This window comes from Protopterus annectens, chromosome 3.part1 (assembly GCF_019279795.1).
Source record: "Protopterus annectens isolate FY-2018-M chromosome 3.part1, PAN1.0, whole genome shotgun sequence".
NCBI classification, from domain to species: domain Eukaryota; kingdom Metazoa; phylum Chordata; order Ceratodontiformes; family Protopteridae; genus Protopterus; species Protopterus annectens.
The window spans coordinates 1829274572-1829300523 of record NC_056732.1 but is presented as its reverse complement, the minus strand read 5'-3'; the positions used below and the strand labels follow the sequence as shown (position 1 = coordinate 1829300523).

The 25952-nt window shown below is 40.2% G+C and overlaps 1 protein-coding gene across 1 annotated transcript in view; it reads left to right on the top strand.

Moving 5' to 3' along the window:
• Positions 1-3019: 3019 nt before the first annotated feature.
• The window catches only part of LOC122797893 (zinc finger protein 883-like), a 115310-nt gene continuing 92377 nt past the window's right edge, over positions 3020-25952 (top strand). The window contains exon 1 of the mRNA XM_044066412.1: positions 3020-3188. Within this exon, the coding sequence (XP_043922347.1) occupies positions 3020-3188 (169 nt within the window). The remainder of the gene's footprint in view (positions 3189-25952) is intronic.

The window sequence follows — 25952 nt, the reverse complement described above, 5'->3', positions numbered from 1 at the left end:
GCTTTGAGTCTGACATTGCTCCAGCGATTTTAACTTTATGGGTTCTGTCCTTTAGCCAGTTTGCAACCCATCTAGTGACATAGGGGTTTACTTTTAAGCTGTTTAGCTTATCTATGATGCCTGAGTGGGGTATTGTGTCGAAGGCTTTAGCCAAGTCCAGGTATGCTGTATGGACTGCTTTGCCCTCATCAATGGCTTTAGTGACTGTTTCGAAAAAGTCAACCAGATTTAAAAGGCAGGATGTCCCCTTCACAAAGCCGAACTGGGTGGGATCAAGTGTCTGTAGGTCCCCTATGTCTCTGATTATGAGTTCCATAATGATTCTTTCCATGGCTTTGCAGACCAGGCTAGTTAAGCTTATGGGGCGGTAGTTTCCAGGGTCTGTAGAGGCACCCCCCTTGTGGAGTGGGACCACTGTTGCTGTACGCCAGTGTACAGGTACATATCCCGAAGTAAGGCTAAGGTTAAATAGCATTTTTACGTGTGGGTTTAGCTCCTCTTGGAGTTCACGTAACACGCACCCCGGGATACCGTCAGGTCCCATTGATGCTGTGTTTTTTGCTTTGTTTAGGGCGGTTCTCACTTGGACATCTGAGATGACAGGGAGATTACATTCAGCTGGGATAAGTATTTTTTCTTTTGGGGGTGAAGGAGGCGAGAAATTTATAATATAATTATAATAATTAAAAATGTATATCAAAAATATATACATACACTCATATATACACGCATGCACACAGCATTTTAAACCATCAAACAAGGAACATCAAGAATCAATGAATAAATATAGGGAATGTAATTTCATAAATACATCATCTCAGCAAGGATTTTAATTTAAGCATACACTTAATAGATAAGCTATCATTTAGCCCTGGGGGTCTATGGGCATTAAGCATAAGCTGCCAGGCTAATTCTTTTTCCTCTAATCTTAGACATGTTGGACCCCCCTATCCTTATCTATTACCCTGTCGATGGCTAAAAACAGGAATTTGTGGGTAGGGTTCAAACTCGCATGTCTAGCCAAAGCATTATTCAAATTCATCTTATTAATGTTTTAAATATGCTCATAAATCCTAAGCTTCAAGGGTCTTTCTGTCTTTCCAATGTAAAAAGATGGACAAGACTGGCACATACTCAGATAAACCACCCCCTTTGACTCACAATTAAATTTCCCCTTAACTGGGAAACGATAGTTTCGTATTGTAAAGGTGTTACTGGTGCTAATGTATTTGCACGACCGACAATGCCCACATTTTGACATACTGAAGAAGTTTGCTGTATTTTAGTAAATGAAAGCACTTACATAAAACATCTTGTGGTTTGAGCCTTTATTCTTCAATTTCGTTTGTGGAGTATACTAGTTTTTGGATGTTCTTTTTGTCTTTGGTTTGGTATGGAGAATGAAGTGGCTTCTGAACCACAAGTGCTTTTTTCTGGTGAGAGCTCAACCAATCTACCGAGGTCTAACGAACTTGGGATGCTTACGGCCCTTATCCAGAACCTTACGCAATGTGTTAATGATTTATACAGCCAAATGAATGTGAATTCAACCAATGGGGAATACTTTGTTGGTGCAACCTTTTGGATTGCAGGATCGAAGGATGAGTATTCCTGTGTCCATTTCTTTGGCTGGTTTAAGTGGTGTTGCCGGCCAGGAAATACTTATTAATACCACCAGGAACAAAAAACGTCAACTGGTGAATGCATATCAAGAAACTGTAAGTACTAATAATGTTGTTCCGAATTTGAATGACTGGTTAAAAGAACCTATTTTGATGGGGCTTAATAATGTGGCACCGGATGGTTTGCCTAATGCCTCTGAACAGAATCGGAACCTTGTTGAGAATTTAAAACTTTTTGACCAGAAGCTTTTCAAGTTTAAAAAGCTTCAGGTGGAAGTAGAATATCTTAGGGAATGTCTTAACAGACAAGTCCCAAAGGGATTAAGACAATGGCGCTATCCTACCGGTTTGATACCTAATTCCACACAGCATGTGGAATTATTGAAATTGTTCAATTGACAGGGCTGCAAATTCTTATAATTTTTGATTAAAGATTACAGTTCGCAGACTGAGGCCCTTAAAGTGGACATCCAGGTGGACACTGAATTTCCGCATTACAAGTATGATTTCACTCATATTTTTTCTAGTATTGAAAATGCTTTGGTGAGAATTAAAGAGACCAAAATTAAGAAACATAATAGGGATAAGCATGACTATGAGCATGGGCTTGGTTACCCGTTGCCTCCAATTAATGTGCAGACCAACATACGGGTTGATAATGGTTTGGGGGTAAATGTGATTAATCCAGTTAATGTCGCTAATACTAATGGTACTACTGGTACTGTTGTTTTTGACAATAACACCGAACCTGAAGGGCCAAGTGTTAGAAGGAGCGAGAGAATCGCTAACCAGCGGGGCCATAATGGTTCTACTAACACTGTGGATGCAGACAACAATTCTAATAACCTCCTGCATTTTCGGGGGGTCAATGGGAACAAACCAGCTTACCAACAGGGTGGTTTCCAACAACAGCGTTGGAAGAAGAAACAACAGAACAGACTGAGGAGGAGATAGTTAATACTGAGCCCAATATATGTGAAGGGCCAACTGAGTGTAACATATGTGAAGGGCCCACCGAGTGCCCCAACACAGTGCAAACTCTTTATAACAGCACTGGTGACTTTAAGATATTCAATTATTCCGATTTTGAACCTTCAGTCAGTTTGATTGAGACCTTGGTTAAGGCCTTACTTTTGTACCGACTAAGCGTAGTGACTTGGTAAAGACATTGATGGATTTGAAATGTTACACTAGGAAGCTTAATTTGAACATTTTATTGGGTAACTAATAGTTTGGTGTCTGATTTTAGGATTGCCAGTATATTTAACCCTCCATTGCAGACGTCTATTTTATTATTTGAGAAGGTGTGTGAGAATGACATTAGGTCTCTCTTGAATAATAAATTGGTGCATCACTGACATGTTGATAATCTATCTACCCCTGAAAGGAAAGCATTGATGGACTTGAAATTTGCTGGTATTCGTATCATAAAACCTGACAAGGGTGGAGGCTTAATTTTTATGAACAATGATGATTATGTTAGGAGAATGCGTCTCTTATTGTCTGGTGAAGCATATGATAATTTTCCAGAAATGAAATTAATGGAGCCTACCAGCAAATTAGAGGGTTTATTAATGATTTGTTTATTGATGGTTCAGTTGATATTAACCTGTATAACTACCTGAATATAACTTGCCCAGTTGTGCCTGTCATTTTTGGGTTACCAAAAATCCATAAGGATTTGGTCAACCCTCCATTATGTCCAGTTGTGGATGGGAGGCAATCCATTACTTATGGGTGTGCCAAATTTGTTGATTCTAAATTGAAGCAAGTGTTATTAACAGAGTCTCATATTTATAAAGATTCTTGGGCATTTTTAGAAGCCATTAATACGTTACTGTACGACAATGAGGTTAATTTTTTAACAACTGATGTCCGGGATTTGTATACATCTATTCCCCAAGATTTAGGGCGGAATTGGGTAAGGGACTTTTTGTTGGATAAAGGCATGGATGGGCTAACTATAAATCTTATTGACTATCTATTGGATTTAGTATTAATCAACAACTTTTTTTATTTTTAATAAAGAATATTACTTGCAGAAGACGGGTGTGGCCATGGGCTCACCCTGTGGAGCCACTTTTGCAAATATTGTAATGGCCCACTAGAGAAAAATGTTTTATTTAAGGATGATGTTTTCCAATGAAGAGCTGTGTGGTACACCCACTATTTGGATGACATCTTCATCATGTGGAAAGGTGATGAAGTTATGGCATTAGATTTTGTACATTATATCTCAGGGTACACTAGCTTTTTGGATTTCGCGTGTGACTTTCAGGAAGAAAAAATAGCATATCTAGATGTTAAGCTAAATAGGGACAGGAATAATAACAGATTTACATCTAAGATTTTTAGGAAACCCACATACTCGAATGCCTTTCTCCATTACACAAGCTCCCACCCTTATCATCAGAAGAGAGCGGTTATCAAAGGGCAGCAAGGATGGTGACCCTTGAATTCCGACTTCTTGGATAATGTAACTTATTGAGGGAACTGTTTCTTAAGAGGGGTTACCCTTTGAGGTTAGTGGGCCAGTTAATCAGTGAAGTTCACCATAAAAGAATTGATGGGACATTCAAACCACTATTGGTTGCTCTAGGTGAGTGTGAACATGTGATTGGAGACAGACCAATGGGGAACATAATTGGACAGGAATTAGTTCCCACACAGGAAGATGATTGTTTGCCATTTATTGTTGAGCAAGATCTTATGGTGGAATAAATCTGTACAACAATTGATAATGAACCCCAATAACCACAAATACAATTGGATTTGTTACAACTTTTTCACTTGATGCACCTTTATTGAGGGATATTTTATGAAAAATTGGTGTTTCCTTTATGAGGATACATCCATCCGAGACAAAGTGGGTGATACACCAACAGTGGTTTTTAGGAGGGGGTGGAACCTGAAAGCAATACTTGAGAATTGTATGTCATATACCCACTCCCCTTATTATGGTATGTCAAAATGTGGGCATTGTTGGTCGTGCAAATACATTAGCACCAGTAACACCTTTACAATATGAAACCATCGTTTCCCAGTTAAGGGGAAATTTAATTGTGAGTCAAAGGGGGTGGTTTATCTGAGTATGTGCCAGTCTTGTCCGTCTTTTTACATTGGAAAGATGGAAAGACCCTTGAAGCTTAGGATTTATGAGCATATTTATAACATTAGTAAGATGAATTTGAATAATGCTTTGGCTAGACATGTGAGTTTGAACCCTACCCATGAATTCCTGATGTTCATTGTGTTTCACTGATGCAGTCATTACAATTGGGTTATCCTGTTAGCAGGCTACCCGCAGTCGGCCTGAGTTCCAAAGTCTAGGTCCGGCGTCAGTTGCTGTCGCCTCTTCACTGACGTCAGTGCGCCAGGGGTATATAAGATGCAGCCGACGCCATTTTCTTCAGTCTTTCTTGCCGCGCGGTGCCCGAAGCAAAAGCAGTTCGCAAGTGCTGGTCGGCCGACTCCTGAAGTTTTCAAATTCGAATTTCAGATCCGAAGTCTTCATTAAAGCTAAGTACCCCACTGGGGAAACTTTTTTTCTTGCTCCAGACCGATGTCAGAAAAAGTTAATAACTGTATTTCTTGTGGGAAGCAAATACCTGATAAGGATTTTTATTCTTACTGTATTCCTTGCCTAGGCCCTGACCATAACGTTGCTAGTTGTCAGTTTTGTGCTAGATTTAATCAACGCACTATTAAGCGTCGGTACGATTTTGCATTTCATTACTTTGGCAGAAGATTTAATTATATAATGCCGTCGGATCAGCTGACTACCAGAGTTTACAAAAAACGAAAAGAAAAAGAAAAGAACAGGCATCCGAGATCCAAAACCGACGACGAGGCTTCTTCTAGGCCCATCGCCGGTTCTCAGTGAAGCACTTTCGCTGCCCCTGACGCCCACTACCTCAGAGCCACAGGCCGCTTCCGACTCCCACGTGGAGATGACTGGGCCTCTGGAAACTCAAGGTATTGGACACTCGGAAACTATTCCCTCAGATGGGTCTGGAGCCGCTGAGCAGGCATCGGCTTCTGAGGGTGTTTTCAGGCCTACACAGTTATATGTGAAACCTTCTTCAGCTACAAAGACAAAGACTAAAGCAGCTCTAAAGACAAAGAATCAAGTACATCATTCACCTGGACAGGCCACCATGCCTAAAAAACAGATGCTTAAAATGGCCGAAGACCTCATTACTTTGATCAGGGGTTCCCATCCCCCTCCTGAAAAGAGGCCTAGGCAAGACTTAGAATATAAATCTTCAGACCAGGTTTCCATTTCCTCTGATTCCTCCTCTGAACAGGATTATTCTATTCCTCCCTATGAGGATTCTGATGCTGAAGTATCTATCCCTTCAGCCTCTCCTCCTGAGGATTATTCTTTTGGGGAAACACTGCATACTATGAGGGAGAATTTCCACTGGGAGAGCCAAGAATACTCAGAATCCAAGAAAAGGCTCAGAGATTTCCTTTTATTGCCCCAGCACAGGTCCCTTGCTATCCCGCTTGTTTTAGACATTGTAAATTATGCATTTACAGAGTCCAGTTTTTCTCCAGACTCTTTACCACCAGCCCCTTTTAAGCCAGACAGATACTACAGGGTTCCTGATTCACATAAATTTCTCTATAAGAACCCTGCAGCTGACCCAGAAACCATCTCTCAGGGTCCCAAAGGGGTCAAGGCTTCTACTGCAAAAAAACACTATCCCCTCTGATAGGGATTCTAGGGCCCTAGACAGATGGGGCAAAAAGATTTATATCTCTGCTACCTTGGCTGTAAGAGCTTTAAATTGCCAATTTCATATGCTTAAGTATCAGCAATATCTTATATCTTTGCTTAAACAGAAAATGCCAGCAAATACAGAATGTGCAGACAATAAAGAAATGCAGGATTTATTGCATGCAGCTGAACAAGTTGGAAAGCATACTTTGCAATGTGGTTTTGATTCTCTTGAGGCCTCCTGCAGGGCCACTGTTACAGGTTCTGTCATTAGGAGGCATGCTTGGTTAAAAGAACAAAATTTGCCGGATCATGTTAAAGCAAAACTATTAGACGCTCCTTTACAGCATGATACTTTGTTTGGTGCTAAAGCAGAAGAGGTGTTGAAGAAAATGGAGGACAAGGCTAAATCTATGCAAACAGTCAAGGATTTCTTGCAGGTACAGCCTCCCAGATTTAGCAGGAACTGGCCTACAAAAAATCGGTCTTTTCCAGTGTCAGACAGACCACAAAGGGTCAAATACAGACACCCCAGAGGCAGATCACAGCCCCAAGGCTCATACAGGCCTAAACAATGGGGTGCTTCTACCTCCAAGAGCGGAGAGGAAAAATCACAGCCATACAGGAAACAGTCTCAATGACTTTCCACATCCAGCACCAAGCACTTATCTTTTGACAGCCCCTTTGGGGGGAAAGCTAGCACTTTTTTCACAAAATTGGCATATGATCACCCAGGACAAATGGGTTCTAAATATAGTTTCACAAGGCTACAGGTTCCACTTTCACACCCTGCCAAGGCAAAACGGTATGCCAGACCTGCCACGTAATCAATGGGCAGAGGCACAAAAACAATTTTCATCACTCATGGACATGAGGGCCATTCAACAAGTACCAGAACAAGAGCAGGGTCATGGATTCTATTCAAGACTGTTCTTGGTAACCAGAAAAGACAAAGCTTGGAGACCAATACTGGACCTATCTATTCTAAACACATATCTGGATATTCCAAAATTCAAAATGTAGACTCTACAGCAGCTTCTGCCCATGTTGGGCAAGAAAGCTTGGCTTGTGACTTTAGATCTAAAAGAGGCATACCTGCATGTCCCAATCAGACAAACATGCAGAAGATACCTCAGATTCAAAGCTGGTCTAATGCACTACCAATTCTCTGCACTGCCCTTTGGCTTATCTGCTGCGCCCAGGGTCTTCACAAAGTGCCTGGCACCAGTAATTGCATTTTGCAGATAAAGAGGAATACAAATATATCCTTACTTGGATGACTGCCTTATTCAAGCGGAGAACAAGAACATTCTACTACAGCATCTGGCGTTTGTAAAAAGATTATTGACAAGTCTAGGGTACATAGTAAACGAGAAGAAATCAAAACGCGTACCCTCTCAAGAGATAATATTCCTGGGTGCAAGCTTAAATACAACTGCCCAGATGGCTTATCTCACGCCAGACAAACACAGACAACTGACTACTTATTTCAAAATGTTGGCAACAAAGACCAAGTTATCTGCAAGAAAAATTCTGCAGGCTTTGGGTTTCATGGCATCCTGCATTCTGCTAATTCCATATGCAAGACTGCGTATGAGGAAACTTCAATGGTATCTAAAAAGTGTTTGGACTCAACATTGCCACAGCCTGGAAACAATAATTACCCTCATTCCCTGCCTGCAACAGGAGTTTTGATGGTGGGCAAAAGCCTGTCACCACAACACGGGACAGCCATTCACCTTACCCACAGTCAGGCAAACATTGACAACAGATGCATCAGATTACGCCTGGGGGGCCAGTATGGCAGGAAGATGTATTCAGGGCACATGGTCCACATGTCAAATGCATCTACATATCAATCAAAAAGAGATGCTAGTTGTTCAGAATGCCCTAACAGCCTTCAAGGATCAACTTCATCCAGGACAACTATTAATAAAGACGGACAATACTACAGTCATGTGGTACATAAGCAGGGAGGCACACATTCCTACCCCCTCTGCAGGCTAGCCATGAACTTGTGGCACACAGTATTGACTTACCAAGTACATCTGCAAGCTCAATTCCTGCCAGGAAGAAAAATACTCTGGCAGATGAACTAAGCAGAAACCTAATGGATCCCCATGAGTGGAAATTGGATCCACAAGTCTTCAGCATGATAACTAGGACCTGGGGATGCCCGGACATAGACCTATTTGCCTCCCCTCACAACTACCAACTACAAAGATTCTGCACAAGGACTTATCACAAGTAAGCATGGAAAGTGGATGCTCTATCTTTCAGCTGGAAAAATCTGACAGTATATGCCTTTCCTCCTCTGCCTCTCCTTCCCAAGGTACTCCTCAAGGTCAGACAAGAGAAACCAAAAATGATGCTGATTGCCCCAGACTGGCCCCGCCAGCACTGGTACCCAACCCTAAAGAGCTTGTCTCACTGTCCAGCCTGGACATTACCTCAAATTTCTCACTTATTGACCCAACAAGACAGTCAGATACTGCACAGCCAACTCAAAACCTTAAACCTGGCGGCATGGCAGATAATATAGCCTCTCAACACACACCTCTCTCTAAAGCAGTGATGGATGTTATTTTGGAGTCCAGGAGGCCTAGCACTAGCACATCTTATGCAGACAAATGGAAGAGACTCTGTGCTTGGAACCAAGCACAAGGTATTGACATGGTTGTTCCAAATATTCCTCAGATATTTGCAGTACTTAACTGAGATGCTGGATAAAGGCCTTTCCTTTTCATCAATTAAAATTCATTCCTCTGCCATTTCAGCTCATTACAATACAGAACCACCTATTTTTTCTCATCCATTACTGAGGCAGTACCTCAGAGGGGCCAAAAACATAAGACCTCCAAGGAGAGCACCAATACCTGCATGGGATCTTAACTATGTCTTGGAAAAACTTACACTGCCTCTGTTTGAGCCAGCCTCTGCAGCTGACATAAAATTCTTATCCTGGAAAACAGCTCCGCTCCTAGCAATAACCTCCGCTAGAAGAGTCTCAGAGTTACAGGCACTCATGGCTGTGGAACCTTTTATCATTTTTCATCCTGACAGGGTTTCGCTGAGGACAAACCCTACATTTATGCCTAAGGTAGTGTCCAGTGTGGCCCTTAACCAAACAATTCATTTGCCTACTTTTTATCCAAACCCACAGAATAAGGGTGAGAGAATTCTGCATTCTTTGGACATTCACAGACAGCTAACGCTTCTACTTGGACAGAACTAAAGCTTTCAGAAAGACTGATCAACTTCTAGTGGCATATGCTGCAGCATCACAAGGAAAGTCTATCTCAAAACAGACTGTTTCAAAGTGGATAGGCCATTGCATTCATTTCTGCTATTCACAGCATGGCAAATCAGTGCCTAAGGGCATTAGGTCACATTCAACCAGAGCAGCAGCCACTTCAGCAGTCTTCCTCAGAGGAGTACCAACCAAAGACATCTTGGAGGCTGCAACTTGGAGTTCAGTGCATACCTTTACAAAGCACTATCACTTACCTCTCTACTCTAAATCCAGGGAGGGCTTTGCCGCTGCAGTTCTGCAGGGCCTTATAGCCTCTCCTAATCCTATTTAGCTCCAGCCTCCCAACCTTAGTTTTGGGATTCAACCCAATTGTAATGACTGCAACACTGAAACATGATGAACATAGTACAGTTGTGTACCTACCATAAATGTAGATGTTCGAGTGTATTCACTGTTGCAGTCTAGGTTACCCTCCCACCATCCCCATTTTTTCTTTGCTGGGACGTATCTGTACTTTTCTACTCTATACAACCTATGTGGTGTATTTGCTTGTAGATGAAGGAAAAGTTGTTTTTTGTGCATGCATGCTTGTTGGCATAATTTAGCCTACCTTTTTAGGGGCACCTGACATCTGGGGCAAGACAAAATGAAGAAAATGGCGTCGGCTGCATTTTATATACCCCTGGCGCACTGACGTCAGGGAACAGGCGACAGCAACTGACGCCGGACCTAGACTTTGGAACTCAGGCCGACTGCGGGTAGCCTGCCAGTAGGATAACCCAATTGTAATGACTGCAACAGTGAATGCACTCGAACATCTACATTTATGGTAGGTACACAACTGTACTTTTTTAGCCATCGACAGGGTAATAGATAAGGATAGGGGGGTCCAACATCTCCAAGATTAGAGGAAAAAGAATTAGCCTGGCAGCTTAGGCTTAATGCCCATACACCCCCAGGGCTAAATTATAGCTTATCTATTAAGTGTATGCTTAAATTAAAATCCTTGCTGAGATGAAGTATTTATTTATGAAATTACATTCCCTATATTTATTCATTGATTCTTGATGTTCCTTGTTTGCCGGTTTAAAATGCTGTGTGCATGCGTGTATATATGAGTGTATGTATATATTTTTGATATACATTTTTAATTATTATAATTATATGTAATGTAATTTAATGAGTATGATACTGTTTTCAATGAGAAATTATTTTGATTAGTTGATGAGTTTAATGTATTTGATGAGATTTATTGATTTGTGATGTTTCACTTTTTGGCTGCTGTTAGTTTAAATGTGGGCAGGTTTTGTCTAATGTGCGTAATGATGTCACACTTGCACAGTATTTAAGCTGGTTATTGTATCCAACTTTTTGTCTGAAGAAGTGTGCTGTATTTAGTAAACAAAAGCGCTTACATATAACATCTTGCCATGGGATTCATTAACAACTACACTTCTGAGTGAGCAGACAACACAGACATAACACACATCTTCTTCCTAATTTTAGTTTTCCTAGTGATTTTCCTGCAGCGTTAAATACTGAGGGGATTCATAAAAGTTACCACAAAGTGTAGACTACTTGTACACTTAGTGTAATCTTTTCGAGTGACTAGAAAGTGCAAAAGATGTGTTAGGGATGTTCTTGAATACAAATTGTGTACACTTAGTGTAGGTGTTACTGAATCTGGCCCAAGATCTCTAATTTGTTTGTTTAAGCTAGAGAGAGATTTCTTCCTCTGCTGAGCCAGTTCCCTTAGACATTATTTTTTTTTTCTTTTGTTGTATAGCCAGTTTATAGTAGGGGTCCACCAGGGTGGCTTGTTTTTTCATCAAGAACTGGTTTTAATCTAGTCAGGTACAGCCGATTCTGTACAACTGCTTAAGTGGTTATACAGGGTCTTGGTGTATACCTCTGCATAGCAGTCTGTGTAACCTGCATTCAAGGGGGCTTTGAAACTTCTTATACCATCACTTAGTAGGAAGTAATTTGTCTTTCAAAAATTCTTAAGTGTTTTTGAGCTTGAAGGGGTATCTGGTCTTATAATTATATCGAACAAGACTGATTTATGGCCTGATCTTACCAGGGAAGACACCACAAAGGGGGGGGGGGTGCAGTGCTCTCCCATGTTAGTGAGTACAATGTACAGAACATATGAGCCTCTTGTGGGTGTAATGACTGGCTGTTTCAGAGCATTTGCATTAACACAGTCCAAGAACCTCTGAGCCAGCATGTTTGTGGTCATGTATGTTTCCCAGTTGATGGTAGAATCAGTAAAATCACCCATGAGTAAGGTGTTGGGCTGTATAGCTAGTGACTCCAGTAAGTCCAGGTATGAGGTATGCTTTTCCTGTTTCATGGTGGGGGACCTATAGCTAGCTATGATGTGGTAGGGGGTTTTGCCTATAGTTAATTGGACATGGAGTAGCTCAAGAGAGTCATACTGTTTGACCAGTCTCCAGGTGTACTTATCCTTAGTGAAGATGAACACACCTCCTCCTTTGGTTCTTTCACGCTCAGTTTGTGGTTTGAATGTATGGAAGGCATAGTAGCCCTACACGGCTGGGTAATTTCTGCACCTTTGAACTACATCTCAGTGGCTGCACAGGCATCATCATTTTCCAAAATGAGGAGTGCTTCCAGAGAGTGCAATTTTTTGTTTAGAATCCTAGCATTAAGTAGCAGTACTTTGAGTTTATCTAGAGAGGATTTTGCATTGTTGGAGGTTGGTTGTTTTGACATTGCATGAAAAATGCACGACAGGAATGGCTAATGGCTTTGGCAGTATCGAAAAGCCTAAAGGAGACAAGTGCAGACCATCTCTGGCAAAGCAGTGTGGCCTGTCGACCATGTCTTCCCAGGCTGATAGATATTGGATCCCCTTGGACTGACACCAGAAGCTAAGCCAATTGTTAAAATCACTCATTTTTATTTGTATTGTGGACTCATCCTTGGAAAAGGTAGAATGCTGCTTAAGGCTAGACTTATACCTGCCTATGACACATAATCTGAAAGCTCAGTCATGGCTCTCTTCATATAGTCCAGTGAGGTACTTCTCAAGTCATTCACTCCCATATGGACTATGCTGGAGTCATACTGCTACTTGTGGTTGAGTGACTTGAGTGCTTGGGTGACTTGAGTGCTTGGGTGACTGCTATGATGGCTTAGTGGTTAACTACTGTGATTGTAGTGTACAGGGTCTTGGGTTCGAGCCTTGCAGAGGCTGTTTATTTATATCTGATGCGGCTTAGTGGTAAAACACTTTGGCTATGGTGTGCAGGGTCCTGGGTTTGATCCTTGCAAAGGCTGTTTATATCTGACTTGATGGATCCTGGCATCTAAAAGGCAGCTAACTGTGTCTTACTCCTTATCAAGCCTGGTGAGGGGAATATCCGTGTGTCTCGCAATGGAGTCATCTGTGACCAATACATTAGGTTTTATGGTGTTACACCTTATGGGCTTATTTATTGAGACACTGGTGTGTGTGTTATTATGTGTTGTGATTGTTTTTTGCATTCTGTGCAAGTGGTTTCCATTTGGGAGGCTTCTGATCTTTTGGTAAGTTACTAGTGGGTACCTCAGCATATGTGGGTTTATGTGCCCTGCCCTTATTTGGTGTGAGAAGTGTGTGTGTGACCTAACAACCCATTTGGCATTCGATTTGTCCTTATATGAGAGTCTTGGCTCCAGTTTCATAGTGTAAGTACATCTCTCACATAAACTGTTTGTTTCAGATTAAGTGATTGTCTATATACATGAGACAATTGCTACATTTATTTATTTATTATTTATTTTACATTTGTTGACCGGGTTAGTCCGACTGAGTTAGTAGCTCATTTTCAGCGGAGACCCAGGGAGAAAAGCTCCTCAGTGAGTTACAATTTAAACAGCACATGCAGAAACAAAAATACATTCAAGATTACATGACATAAGCACTGGATAAAAAAATGTGATGTAGATTTAAAAGTTTCATTGTATTAGTATTTAGTTTACAGTGGTAGTAAAGTGATAATGAGGACAGTAATCCTTCTCTGTGAGACTGATATTTTCAAAAAGAACAAAATAGATGCCTAAGATGGATTAAAAAAACAGTAGGTAATATAACATAGGATGCAACAATCTGAGGTACGTTGAAAGGTTATGTAGTTTGTTAAAGGTTTATACTGGCAAAAAAGAAGAGGTGAGAGAGTATCTGGAGATTAGTGTTAGAGCAAGAGTCAACTAAATAGAGCTTGTTTTGTATGGTATGAAGCCAACAAATGAGAAGGAGACGCTGGAGAAGACAGATGTGGAGGGGAGATGAGAGATGGGAGGTAACGTCTGGAGAAGGTAGGATAGAAGGTATGATTAGAGGAAAAGTGCAAGTAAAAATTTGGTGGGGTCAAAAGGGATGAAGGAGGTAAAGTAGTGTGAGGGTGTATCAATGAGGGACTGAGGAGAGAAGGAATTATTGGATGCAGGGGAAAAAGTGGTTCAGGGGGGATAAGTGCAATGGCAAGACCAGCTTTTCTTTAGGTAATCTCGTGTGGCTGGTTTAAATTGTTTATAGAGTGTTTAAGTGACCTCAGGATGTCCGTACCTGTTAGGCTGGCTAGAGAAATGATGGGGAAAACTGCCCATCCATGATAACAGGCCCTTACTGTATGTTTTATTAGGGAAGGGAATGGGTTAAGATGCAGGTTTCTGAATATAAGGAAAGGTGACTGCTAGATGTTTGGGTGTTGGATGGGTGAGGTCAGTGCATTATTGTGCAAAGGTGTGAGGAAAGATCTGTGATTGTATTAGGAATTATCTGGTTATGGCTTTGTTGACTTCATGTTAGAATTTTCTGGAGCAGGAAAAATGTTCAATAGTTTCCCTCAGTAGTATGTAGTTTGTCTAGTGGATATTTTTTTTCTTTGCTTCATTGTGTAATTGTATATGCCTTGCAGTCTAGTTTTGGATGGGAAATACTTAGACTGAACATTAACAAGTATATTTGTTAGGATAGTACACGTTTCATCAACAAAAAAAATTATAATAGGAAGAGCAGTATATTTTAGCAAGGTCTTCGTGGAGACCGAAGAGCAGTATATTTTAGCAAGGTCTTCGTGGAGACCGAAGAGCAGTATATTTTAGCAAGGTCTTTGTGGAGACCGAAGAGCAGTATATTTTAGCAAGGTCTTTGTGGAGACCGAAGAGCAGTATATTTTAGCAAGGTCTTCGTGGAGACCGAAGAGCAGTATATTTTAGCAAGGCCTTCGTGGAGACCGAAGAGCAGTATATTTTAGCAAGGTCTTCGTGGAGACCGAAGAGCAGTATATTTTAGCAAGGTCTTCGTGGAGACCGAAGAGCAGTATATTTTAGCAAGGTCTTCGTGCAGACCGAAGAGCAGTATATTTTAGCAAGGTCTTCCTGGACACCGTAAATATTTCTGTGGTTCTGTTCTTGTATATAAATTGGAAAGTTGGTGATGTGGAATTTTTTGGAGGTGCAGTTGAAAATTATTGGGCAGTGGTTATTAACATTAAGTGGTTGTGTTGAGAGATTTATGTAGTTTTATTGGTGGATTTGTAATAGAGAGAGCTAGTAGTGAATGATTCTTTACTTTTGGGTAAAGTAGGTTCTGTTATTTCTTGGGAAAAAACAACTTTGTTGCATATGAGCTGATGGAATTTAATTTGAGGCCACCTTTGCCATTTTTTTATGACTAGGGGAAATATTTCCTAAAATAGTGTTTGGAAGCTTTGTGGTGCTGATGGAGGGGTGTACACCACTGCAGTGGTGCTGATGTAGGGGTGTATACCACTGCAGTGGTGCTGATGGAGGGGTGTATACCACTGCAGTGGTGCTGATGGAGGGGTGTATACCATTACAATAGTGCTGGTGCATTAATTGTTAATTGAGGTGTCTGCTATTAACCATTTTAAGGGATACTTACCAGTGCTAGAGGAGAATACAGTGAGGCTGCTCTGGAAATGAACTGTCCAAAGAAGGAGTCCTCTTCCTAAATGGACACCTGGCCTATCCTAGGACAGCACAGCATAATCATGGGAGTGATTAATGGAATGTCAGGTTTTAGCCACATTTCAGAAATGGCGGTGATGTCTAGATTATGGTTTGACATCCAGGTGTGGATGTTGTTGGGCTTATTTTTGACGTTTTCAGCATTGAGAAGTCTAATGGTTAGCTGTGTGTGCGTGTGCGTGTGTGTGCGTGAGTGTGTGTGTGCGTGTGTGTGCGTGTGTGTGTGTGTGCATGCGTGTGCGTGCATGTGTGTGCATGTGTGTCTGTGCGTGTGTGTGTGTGCGTGTGTGTGCGTGTGTGTGTGCGTGCATGCGTGTGTGTGCATGCGTGTGTGTGTGTGTGTGTGTGTGTGTGTGTGTGTGTGTGTGTGTGTGTGTGTGTGTGTGTGTGTGTGTGGGTGCGTGCCCACCCTAGATTCATAGGGTAATACTAGGCTTCTGTTCTGGTGGACCATTTGCAGCCTAGTCAAAAGATCCCAAATCATATGACATGAATAATACTTACTTTTGATCTCTTTTAATGAGATCTTGATAGCCCAGACCATGGGAGTATTTATGTTTGCCCGTCCATTCGTCTAGGTTTTGCTTAAAAAAGATCAGGGAACCCACTCTGCTTTTAATCCAACAGGAGTCCGTCTCATTCAAGAAGGATCCCTTGGGAGAGGGATCTGTTTTGCCTGTGGGGTCAGATTTATGTTATGGTGGAAGTTTAGATCTGTTGAGCAGGTGTTTAGGGTGTTGTCTGTTTTGTGGATGTGCAGGAGGTCACACAGGATTGGATCCTATGACGCTCTATAGGGCAGACAGCGAACACCTCTCTGGAGTCTGTAGGAAGAAGAACAAGGAGAGAAAACACTATAAGTTGCTTTGGTTAGCTCATGGAAGGCATTCCCTTGGTTTGTCTTGGTAATGAAACACTGCACTCTCTCAAGATGGGCGATGTGCTTAGACAAGTACTTACCAAAATGACCATTATACTCTGTGGCCTGATGAAGGAGCAGTAGAGAGGGATGATGACGTCCTTAGAGCTAGAAGATAAACCCTTATTGGTTAGTCTGGGTAGATAAAGGGACTTCCTTTGACCACCATGTACCCACTGTTGCTAGGAACATTTGTCAATGAAAGTTATCTAGGTTCCTGCTGACTGAGTCAGTTTTCAAAGGAGTTTCACCTATTTGGTAGGGGAATGAGTATTCAGTTTTGCCAAAGGACGCAATGCTGCATTTCACTGGCATTTAGTTTAAGGCTGTGGTCCAGGTACCCTTTGTTCACGCGTGGTAGACCCTCCTGAAGAATCTGGAAGTCAGGTGGTGGAGTTTATGACAGCAAGAAGTTTACAGTCATATACATACTTGTTCAGCCAAACGCCCTTGATATCGACCTTGACATCAGAGAAATAAATACAAAAGAGAAATGATCCCAGGATTGATGCCTCAGGGACACCTCTGGCTACTGCTCTTTTTAATGAATATTCCTCCAACAGTAGTAGGTCGGCTTTTATCACATACCCAGTTTGCTATCCAGCAGATAACATAGGATTTCACATTTTGTTTGATTAGCTTATTAATGCTAGAATGTGGGATGGTATCAAACACCTTGGCCAGGTCTAGGTAGTCAGTGTGAATCGAATTGCCTCCATTTAATGTCAATGACTTGTTCACTGAAGTCCAGCAAGTGAAGAAGGTAGGATCTACCTTTAAAAAAATCAAACTGCTGTAGGTCCAAGGATTGTAGACTGCCTATTTCCTTGTTAATAAATTCCATAACGATGCACTCCATTTTGTAGATAAGGCTGGTGAGGCTTATAGTCTATAGTTTCCTGGAATGGTAGTGAATTCCCTTTGTGGGTTTTGTTGACCAAAGCAGTTTTTCATTCCTCTGACATGAATCCAGTGGTGAGGCTGAGGTTGAAAGGGTTTTGTACCGAGTCTTCCAGACCGTGTCTGCTGCTAACTAGAAGACAGTATGGTACCTTATCAGGACTCATGGGGCTTGTGTTTTGGGCTTTTTTTAATTTTTAAACACCTTTATTAAATTATCACTAAACACACTGGCGCACATACATTAGTAAAAAAGTAAAACAAACCGTATTAATGTTTTTTTTCATGCATTATACTTTACATACAAGTTTTCTTTATAACAACTGCCATTCACTCCATCATTATGTAAATTGCTCAAGTCCTGCCTTCCCTTATGTGTTTTTAGCTATTGAAAGAACATTCCTGACTTGCTTTGAAGTGATCAGAGAGGCATGGTGTGGGTATGTTAATGTGTTGGGGGGATAACTGAGTAAAGTTTGAGGTGAATTTTTCTTCTAATATGTTGGCTGTGTCTTCAGGAGATGATGGTGTGGTTATGTATTAGCTCTGAACATTGCTGGACATTACTTCTAAGGTTTCTAACCCAACTGAAGAAGGCTTTGTGGTTGTCTTTAGCAGAGGTGGCAATTCTTAGTTCTTAATTTTCTAGGACATGATTTTGTTTCAGAGTTCTTTGATATTTTTGAATTCTCCCTTAAATATTTGAGCATTAAATTTCTCTTATGGACTATGAGTTTCTTCCACTTTTTGTTTATACTAGGGTTCCACCAAAGTGGTTTATTCCTGAATCTGGAATTATATTTGCCTTGTGGGAACAGATGCCTCTGTGCATGCTTTGAGGTAGGCAAAGTATTATCCACAGTTGTTGTAGCATGTGAGATGAGGTCATTTATTATCCACAGTTGTTGTAGCATGTGAGATGAGGTCATTGAGGTGGGGAGGGTGCTTAAATTTCACCAGATAATTAGTTACCTTGGTAAGGTTTGCCTTGGAGTATTTCTAAGCACATAAGGGTTTGCAGTAAATCAAGTTTTACCAACAGTGGTCAGATCTGACCAGTGATGAAACTGTTGATGCTGGGAATTGGGGGGGCTGTATTCAAGTCTCCCCTGAAAAGAGGGCATTGTCCTAGTTGGACTAACCCAGTTAACAAAGTGTAAATAATAAATAAATACTGATGCAGCACACAAAAGTACCAAGTAGAGGTAGTCAAACCCAAAGCACGAAACACAATCCAAAGTGGAAGCACCAGCAGGAAGTTTGTCGTTTTGGGTACCTGGCCTCTTGTGTTTTTTACGGTTAATAAATAAATACTGGTGAGAACTAGGACCAAAATTTTAGAATCCCTAGTTGGGACTTGAGCTAATTGGCCTAAAGAACTGGCATTAATGAAGTTCAGGATTCTTTATGCAAACAACACAGCAGAAGTGCACTCAGACTGATGTTTGAACTGGCGGCAAAGAAATTCTGAGTATCTGTGTCCATACAGTATCTTTATGCCATATGTGATACACAGGGAGCATACATGTGATGTATGGCACCTATAAGAGCTGAAAGCCTTGGTATAGCGACCGGATGTTGGGCTATACTTGGCAGGAGATGCCTTAGGTGAAGAATACTGCAAAATTGAAGAGAAGGACATCTACTGCCATGGTAAGATATTACACAACTGTTCGTTTTAATAAGTGGAAATATGTAAAACATCCAAGTCTAGTTTAGGGCACACATGTTTAGTCAGGATAGCATGTACTTGTCAAGACAACAGAAGAGAATTTTTGCTGCAAAGATATTTTAATGTTTGACTAATACAAGACTGGATTTTTGCCAGGTCAGAAATTTAACAGTTCACAGATAGCAACATCTGATGTATGTCTCTTGGTTGTCAATGCAAGGAGCATTGTAAGAGAGCCTCTTTTTTATTGGAAAATTCGGTCATTACCTCAAGATTGATATTGTTGTTTGTGAAACTTGGTTAAAGAACAATGACTGAAAACCAGTTTAGTCAAAGTATAAATGTTTTTACTGTAATAGGCATTCTAACAAAAAATCAGGTGTAGGTGTTATGACAGGGATTAAAGATAGTTATGAGACCTGTGATTCTTCCATGTTCAGGAATAAGACCAACACTATATACTGTGTAACTGTTACAATTAATGCAACCCTGAAACATATAACAATTGTTGGAGTGTATAGACCACCAAAGTCAAGTGCTGATGACTTAGAGGAATTCATATATTTTTTGCATGAAACACAGGAGGGAAGAATAATATTAGCTGGGGACTTGCATTTACCGGAAACAGACTGGAATAATATTGATTCAGTAGTGATAGTAAGGAAATTATTCACAGTGTGTGTTCATGAACAACGTTTGCTTTAGATTGTAAAAAAGACCACCAGGGCATGGAATGTTGTGTTCCTAAGGAAATGGCTGGCACTTCATGTCAGTAGATGTTCAGTGATCATGGTGTTATAAAGGATAAATTGCTGCTAGATAGTACTGCCAACCTGAAATCTAAACCAGTGCACATAAGATTAATAACGGACTGTATGGAAGCAAAACGGTCACTATGGAAAACTAATTAGAGTAATGCATTTTGTGGAAAACGTGCAGAAGGAATGTGGAAAGTTTTGAAAGAGAAATTGGTTGCATGCAAAAAAAAAAATCTTTTAACATCAGGATCTAGGCACGCAAGGTCAGGAGGATATATTTCCATTAAGACCAAGATACTTGATAAAGGTGAGAGACAAAAAAAATATATAAGAATAGAAAAGAGGTCAAACTAAAACTTTGCGAACTGAAATAAACAACATGGACAGATAAATAGAGTGTGAGACAAGATCAGGAAACATTTGAAGAAAATTTATGTAAAGATATTAGGCATAATAGGAAAACATTATACAGATACATAAGATGTGGTAGGAGAGAAGACATACAAATTGATAAAATGTGTATATATTCTAAAATACTATATATTCTCCAACACAACAGATTATAGATATATTTACAAAATTTTATGCAACACAGTTGGCTCCACAGACTACTTTGCAATTCTTCTTCTTCTTTCGGCTTTTCCCAGTTAGGGGTCACCACAGCAGATCACCTGCGTGCTCATGATTGGCAGTAGAGTTTTACAGTGTCGAGTTGCAGCCCGGCACCCAACCTTCCAAGGAAGGCACAAACATGCACGTACTCACAACTAGGGCCAATTTAGAGTGTCCAATCCACCTACAGCATGTCTTTGGGATGTGGGAGGAAACCGGAGCACCAGAGGAAACCGACGCAACCACAGGGAGGACATGCACAGAAGGCACCCCAGCCGAGGATCGAACCAGAGAACCTCTTACTGTGAGGTGACAATGTTAACCGCTGCACCACCGTGGCCGGCCTCAGACCACTTTGCAATTAAGTCATGATAAAGGACAAATTATTATCCCAGGGATAAAGATTCAAGGGGGGATATTCCAGGGTGTCTCTGTCACCATTGCTGTTCTGCCTTGCCCTTAACCCATTAAGCTGTTTACTTAACAGCTTAGGCCATGGCTACAATTTGGCGCCTAGAAAACAACAAAGTCTAAAGACTTTGCATCTTCTATTTGTCGATGATTTAAAGCTGTATAGCTCATCGGATTTGGAACTGAAAGCACAGCTGCAGGTTGTCAAAACTTTTTCAGATGATATTAGAATGTCATTTGGCCTTGATAAATGTGCAAAAACAACCTTTAAAGCAGGAAAACTGCAGCACCAGGAAAACATCAGTTTAGGACAAGAATGTGATATAAAAGAGAGAGTATATAAATACTTGGGAATTGATGAAGGATCAGCAATAAAACACGAACAAATGCGAGTAAAACTTAGTAAGGAATATTTTAGAAAACTTTAACCCTAAAACCAGCACTGACATCTAGGAACAAAATCCAAGCAATAAACCAATTTGCTCTTCCTGTCCTAACCTACAGTTTTGAAGTTATTGATTGGCCCCAAAATGTTTTGGATAGATTAGATATTAAAACAAGAAAGATGCTTCATGCTCACCAAATGATCTATAAAAAATCAGTGCATACCAAGATTATATATTCCCCATTCCGAAGGAGGGATGGGCCTTCTTGAAATTGATTACATGTACAGGTCTGCAATCGTGGGACTCCACACATATCTGCTGACCTCACAAGACCCAAACGTAGTGAAAGTTTTAAACATTAGGAGAATAAATCTAAGGTAACTTCTCTGCTTAATCTAGCAGAAGCATATTGGCGTCAAGCAGGAATGGAAATCAAACCAGAAGTAGATAAAAAAATCAGGCAGCAACTGAATGTGTCAAAAAACAAAAGAAAGAATATAAGTTGAAGGATCAGATGAAAAAGCAAAAAAATGTGAAAAATGCATAAATATAGTTGCAAGTGTAGAAAACTTCTGGAAGAATCTCATGTTGATCAGGAATGAACGCAGGAATGGTTAAGGAGAGGTGAATTCAAACTAAGAGATGAAATGTTAATATTGGTGGCTCAAGATAGTGGGCTACATACATGCTGGTTTACAAAGTCCATTGAGCATGTGGGAGAAACAGACATGTAGGTTTTGTAAAACCGAACTGGAAACAGTCGCACACCTCATTGCTGGTTGTGACATACTAATGGCAAAAGGACTGTATATTGAAAGGCACAGTAATGTGGCAAGACTGTTGCAGTGGAGTTTGTGAAAACATTATGGTTTTGAAGTGGCTGAAAAGCATTGGAAACATGAGCCACAAAGCCTCATAGAAAATGAAGACGTTACATCACATGGGATCATCCATTACCAACACTTCAAAGGATAGATGCTAGAAAACCAGATATAGTGGTCCAAGAAAAGAAGGCAAGAGTAGCATTGATCACTGAAATCACCACACCCAGTGACTATAGTGTCCTGCGCACAGAGAGACATAAAGTTATAAAATATCAGGATCTACAAGCAGAAACGAGAGCAATGTGGAAGAAAGATACCCAAATAGTTCCAATAGTAGTAGGAGCAACAGGTCTTATAAAAAAAATAATAAAAAAGAGTCTAAAATCTTATTTAGATATGCTACCAATACATGTAACTCCATACAAACTGCAGAAGGAGTCATTACTGGGCACGTTGCGAGTGCTGCGAAGAGCACTTTTGGCTGATATCAGAGAGTGAAACAATACTAATTTCATGAACTTTAATCGTACTTTGACTTTGGAATGGGATCCATTCCCGTCATGGTATTAGAAACCCAAGTGATTTGGAGAAATTGATAAATTGTCCTAGTAACACCTAGGTAACCAGATACCGATTATATTGAAAGAGCTCTACATAAACTGGACCCAAACAAAGTGCAAGAAGGAGGCAAAATTAGTAATAATAACCTGAGAATACTTTGACATGAACTTTCAGTACCATTACATCCGTAATTCACTAGGTCTTTGGGGAGATTCCTCAAGAATGGAAACGCACGATTGTTAAACCTATATTTAAGGGAAAGAGGACTAGCACCAACCCAGAGTCATATAAATGTACCTTAATGTTGTGGAAAAATAACGGAGTAGGTTATTTTGGATCAATTATCAGAATTGGAAAGGTTCATAGGTAGGTACTAGGCTATCGGCCTGAGAGCCTACATAATCCTAGCCAACAAGGTTCCCTGGCTTTTGCCACCCAAGATAGGTTCATAGGTAGAAAACCAGAGCACCCAGAGGGGACCCACACAAATGCAGAAAGGACATGCAAACTCCATACACAAAGCACCCCAGCCAAGAATCAAACCAGAAAACCTCTTGCTATGAGGTGATAATGCTGGGACTTAAAACCATATATCAACATGAATATGTTGAAAGTAGATCTATAACTAAGGGTAACATAATGTTTAATAATAATATAACCACTGCAAATGAAAACTTGTACTATGATGTAATTTACATAGACTTGACTTCAGCATTTGATAGAGTCCTACACAAAACACTGATCAAGAAATTATAACAACTGGTTATTGATGCAATCTCAAGATGGCTTACAAACAGGACATGACAAGTATGATACAGTAATTGGACAGGTGAAATTGGTTACAGTCAGGGTGTCCCACAGTACTTTGTCTTTGGCTCAGATATGTTTAGGTTGTATCTTTCAGATCTATCTTCTTCATCTAAGGTGTTCTACAGTCTGCATACGGATGACTTGAAAATGGGTAAACTTACAGATAGGGCATGTCTGCAAAACATCTTCACTAAATTGACCATTTGGGCACAGGAGAATAATATGCTGATAAATACATCAAAAACTAAGCATTTGATATTTGGGAGGCATAGACTGAAAGGTGAGCATTTCATACAGCAAATAGTCATTGAAACTGTAGATTAATTTAAGTACCTGGGTATACGCCTAGATCCAGCTTTGATTTTTTCTAATCATTACGACCATTTGGTTACCAGAGCAGGGCTAGCCATCCAGCGATGTAAACCATGGCTGTAGATGATTGTCACTGTTGAAGTGACACCCCGACCCCATGTGCAAAAATGGGGAAAAAGGGGTTGCGGACAGATGGATCATCCATTTGATTAATAATAGTTATAGAAACTATAGGTTGAATAAAAAGATTTATAAAGTCTAGGAAATAAATGATAAACTCATTGCTTGTTAGTTACATCAGACCAAAACTTGAGTTTGGAATAACAGTTTGGAAACCTTACAAGAAAACCAGTGTGAATAAATTGGAAAGAGTGCAACAGAAACATTCCAAGAGCATCCGTGATTTGCAAATTTAATTTATTACAAAATAAAATATCTGAATTTGTACAATGTTTCATACATACATTTAAGAGGACACCTTATTCAAGTATATATAGAATATTTAGAGACAACTACCTCTTATAGTATTTGGAGATGTCAAAAAGTACTAGAGAATCATCAGGCAAGCTATTCAGAAGATTGTATAGGAATGACAAGTGTACTAACTGGGTCTCTGACAGAGTAAATGACACATGGACTAGAGTACCAAATTACATGAAAGTAAGCACCTGGACACATATTATGGGATTAACTGTTCTGGTATATTGAAAGGCTAGAAGGGCATTATTTGCCCAATGGGCCTGAAATATTTGTATGTATGAAACTGCTTCCTTAGTATGAGGCCACATTGTAACAGTGCTTGGTGGGGTGCTTAACAGTCAATATTAAGCACTCGCGTAAGTGCCGTTATGATCATGTCTTATGCTAGGGACTCAGAGAGGACAGTGCTGGCCAACATCAGCTTTGTTTCTGCCTGCTGCTCATGACTTTCAACTGTCTCAGAGTTTGTCTCATATTTCCACTCTATCCTTTGTAAATTTTGTTTTACTTTTATGGTAAATCACTGAAAATTACAGTCAGGCAGTCACTAATGCCAGACATTAGACTCTCATCCTTATTGTTTAGAAAAGGCATGTTGAAGCAAATCCTGTTGTTCTATTAACCTTTTAAATGAATAAGAGCAATATTTAAAGACTCTCCCTGGATCTGGTCCTTTGCACTCTTATTAGTTTTGGGTTTGTCCAGAGTTTGTGAGCAATGAAGCTAATGGGTATCCTGCGGAATGACAGCATTAAGTGTTTACCATCTTTCAAAACTGGTACAACACTTCACAATCCTACATTTTCTCAATTATTTTCTCTGACTGGTAGAACATAAAACTTCATGACTACAGTGATCGTATTAATTAATTAATCCATGCACTACAGCGATCCTGCATTTTCTCTCTTTTTTTTTTTTTTTTTTTTTTTTTAATCTAACTGGTGGTATGTAAAGCTCCAGGCACGACAAAGAATTATAATCATGTTTCCTGTCATAACATGTTATGTGTGCTCATCATGGATGGAAAGATTCGCCTTGAGCTCTTTACTCCAATGTGAATTTGTCATCATCCATGTCTCAACCACATAATAAGCCTGCTATTTTCGAAGACCTGATCACAATCCTGTATGCTAGTATCCAGAAATTATCATAGCAAATGTATTAAATGTAAGTACTGAAGTTATCCAAGTATTGCCAAATAAGCAGTGAAGCTTGGAACACAGAAAAAACACCCCCTCAAAAATAGCTTATTTTACAAAAACTGAAGAATTCTCCTTCATGTCTGAGGAACTTACTGTAGGCTGAATCACATTAAACTCAAGACTGAAAATGGTGACTAAGATGCCATCATAGTGACAGATGCAACACACCTACTGATGGTACATTTATCCCCTTAACTGCTGAGCATTTTCAGATCTGTCCTCAGAATATTGTCTGTTTTGGCCATTTTAGTTCTATGATTTAAAAGCCTATGTCTCCAAAATGGTTCAGCATTTATTCAAGATACTTTGAGGGAATGTTACTGGTATAAGTATCTATAAAACACCATTGGACCTGTCCTCCTATCCACAAAGAAGACAAAGTAGCAGGCATCTTGCATTTTACTGAAAAAAATGGCTTTTTAATGTAATTTTTGAGTCAATGTACAAAAATATGAAAACAATCATTTTAGGTCTGAAATTACTGTCACATTATATGGTTTGTTT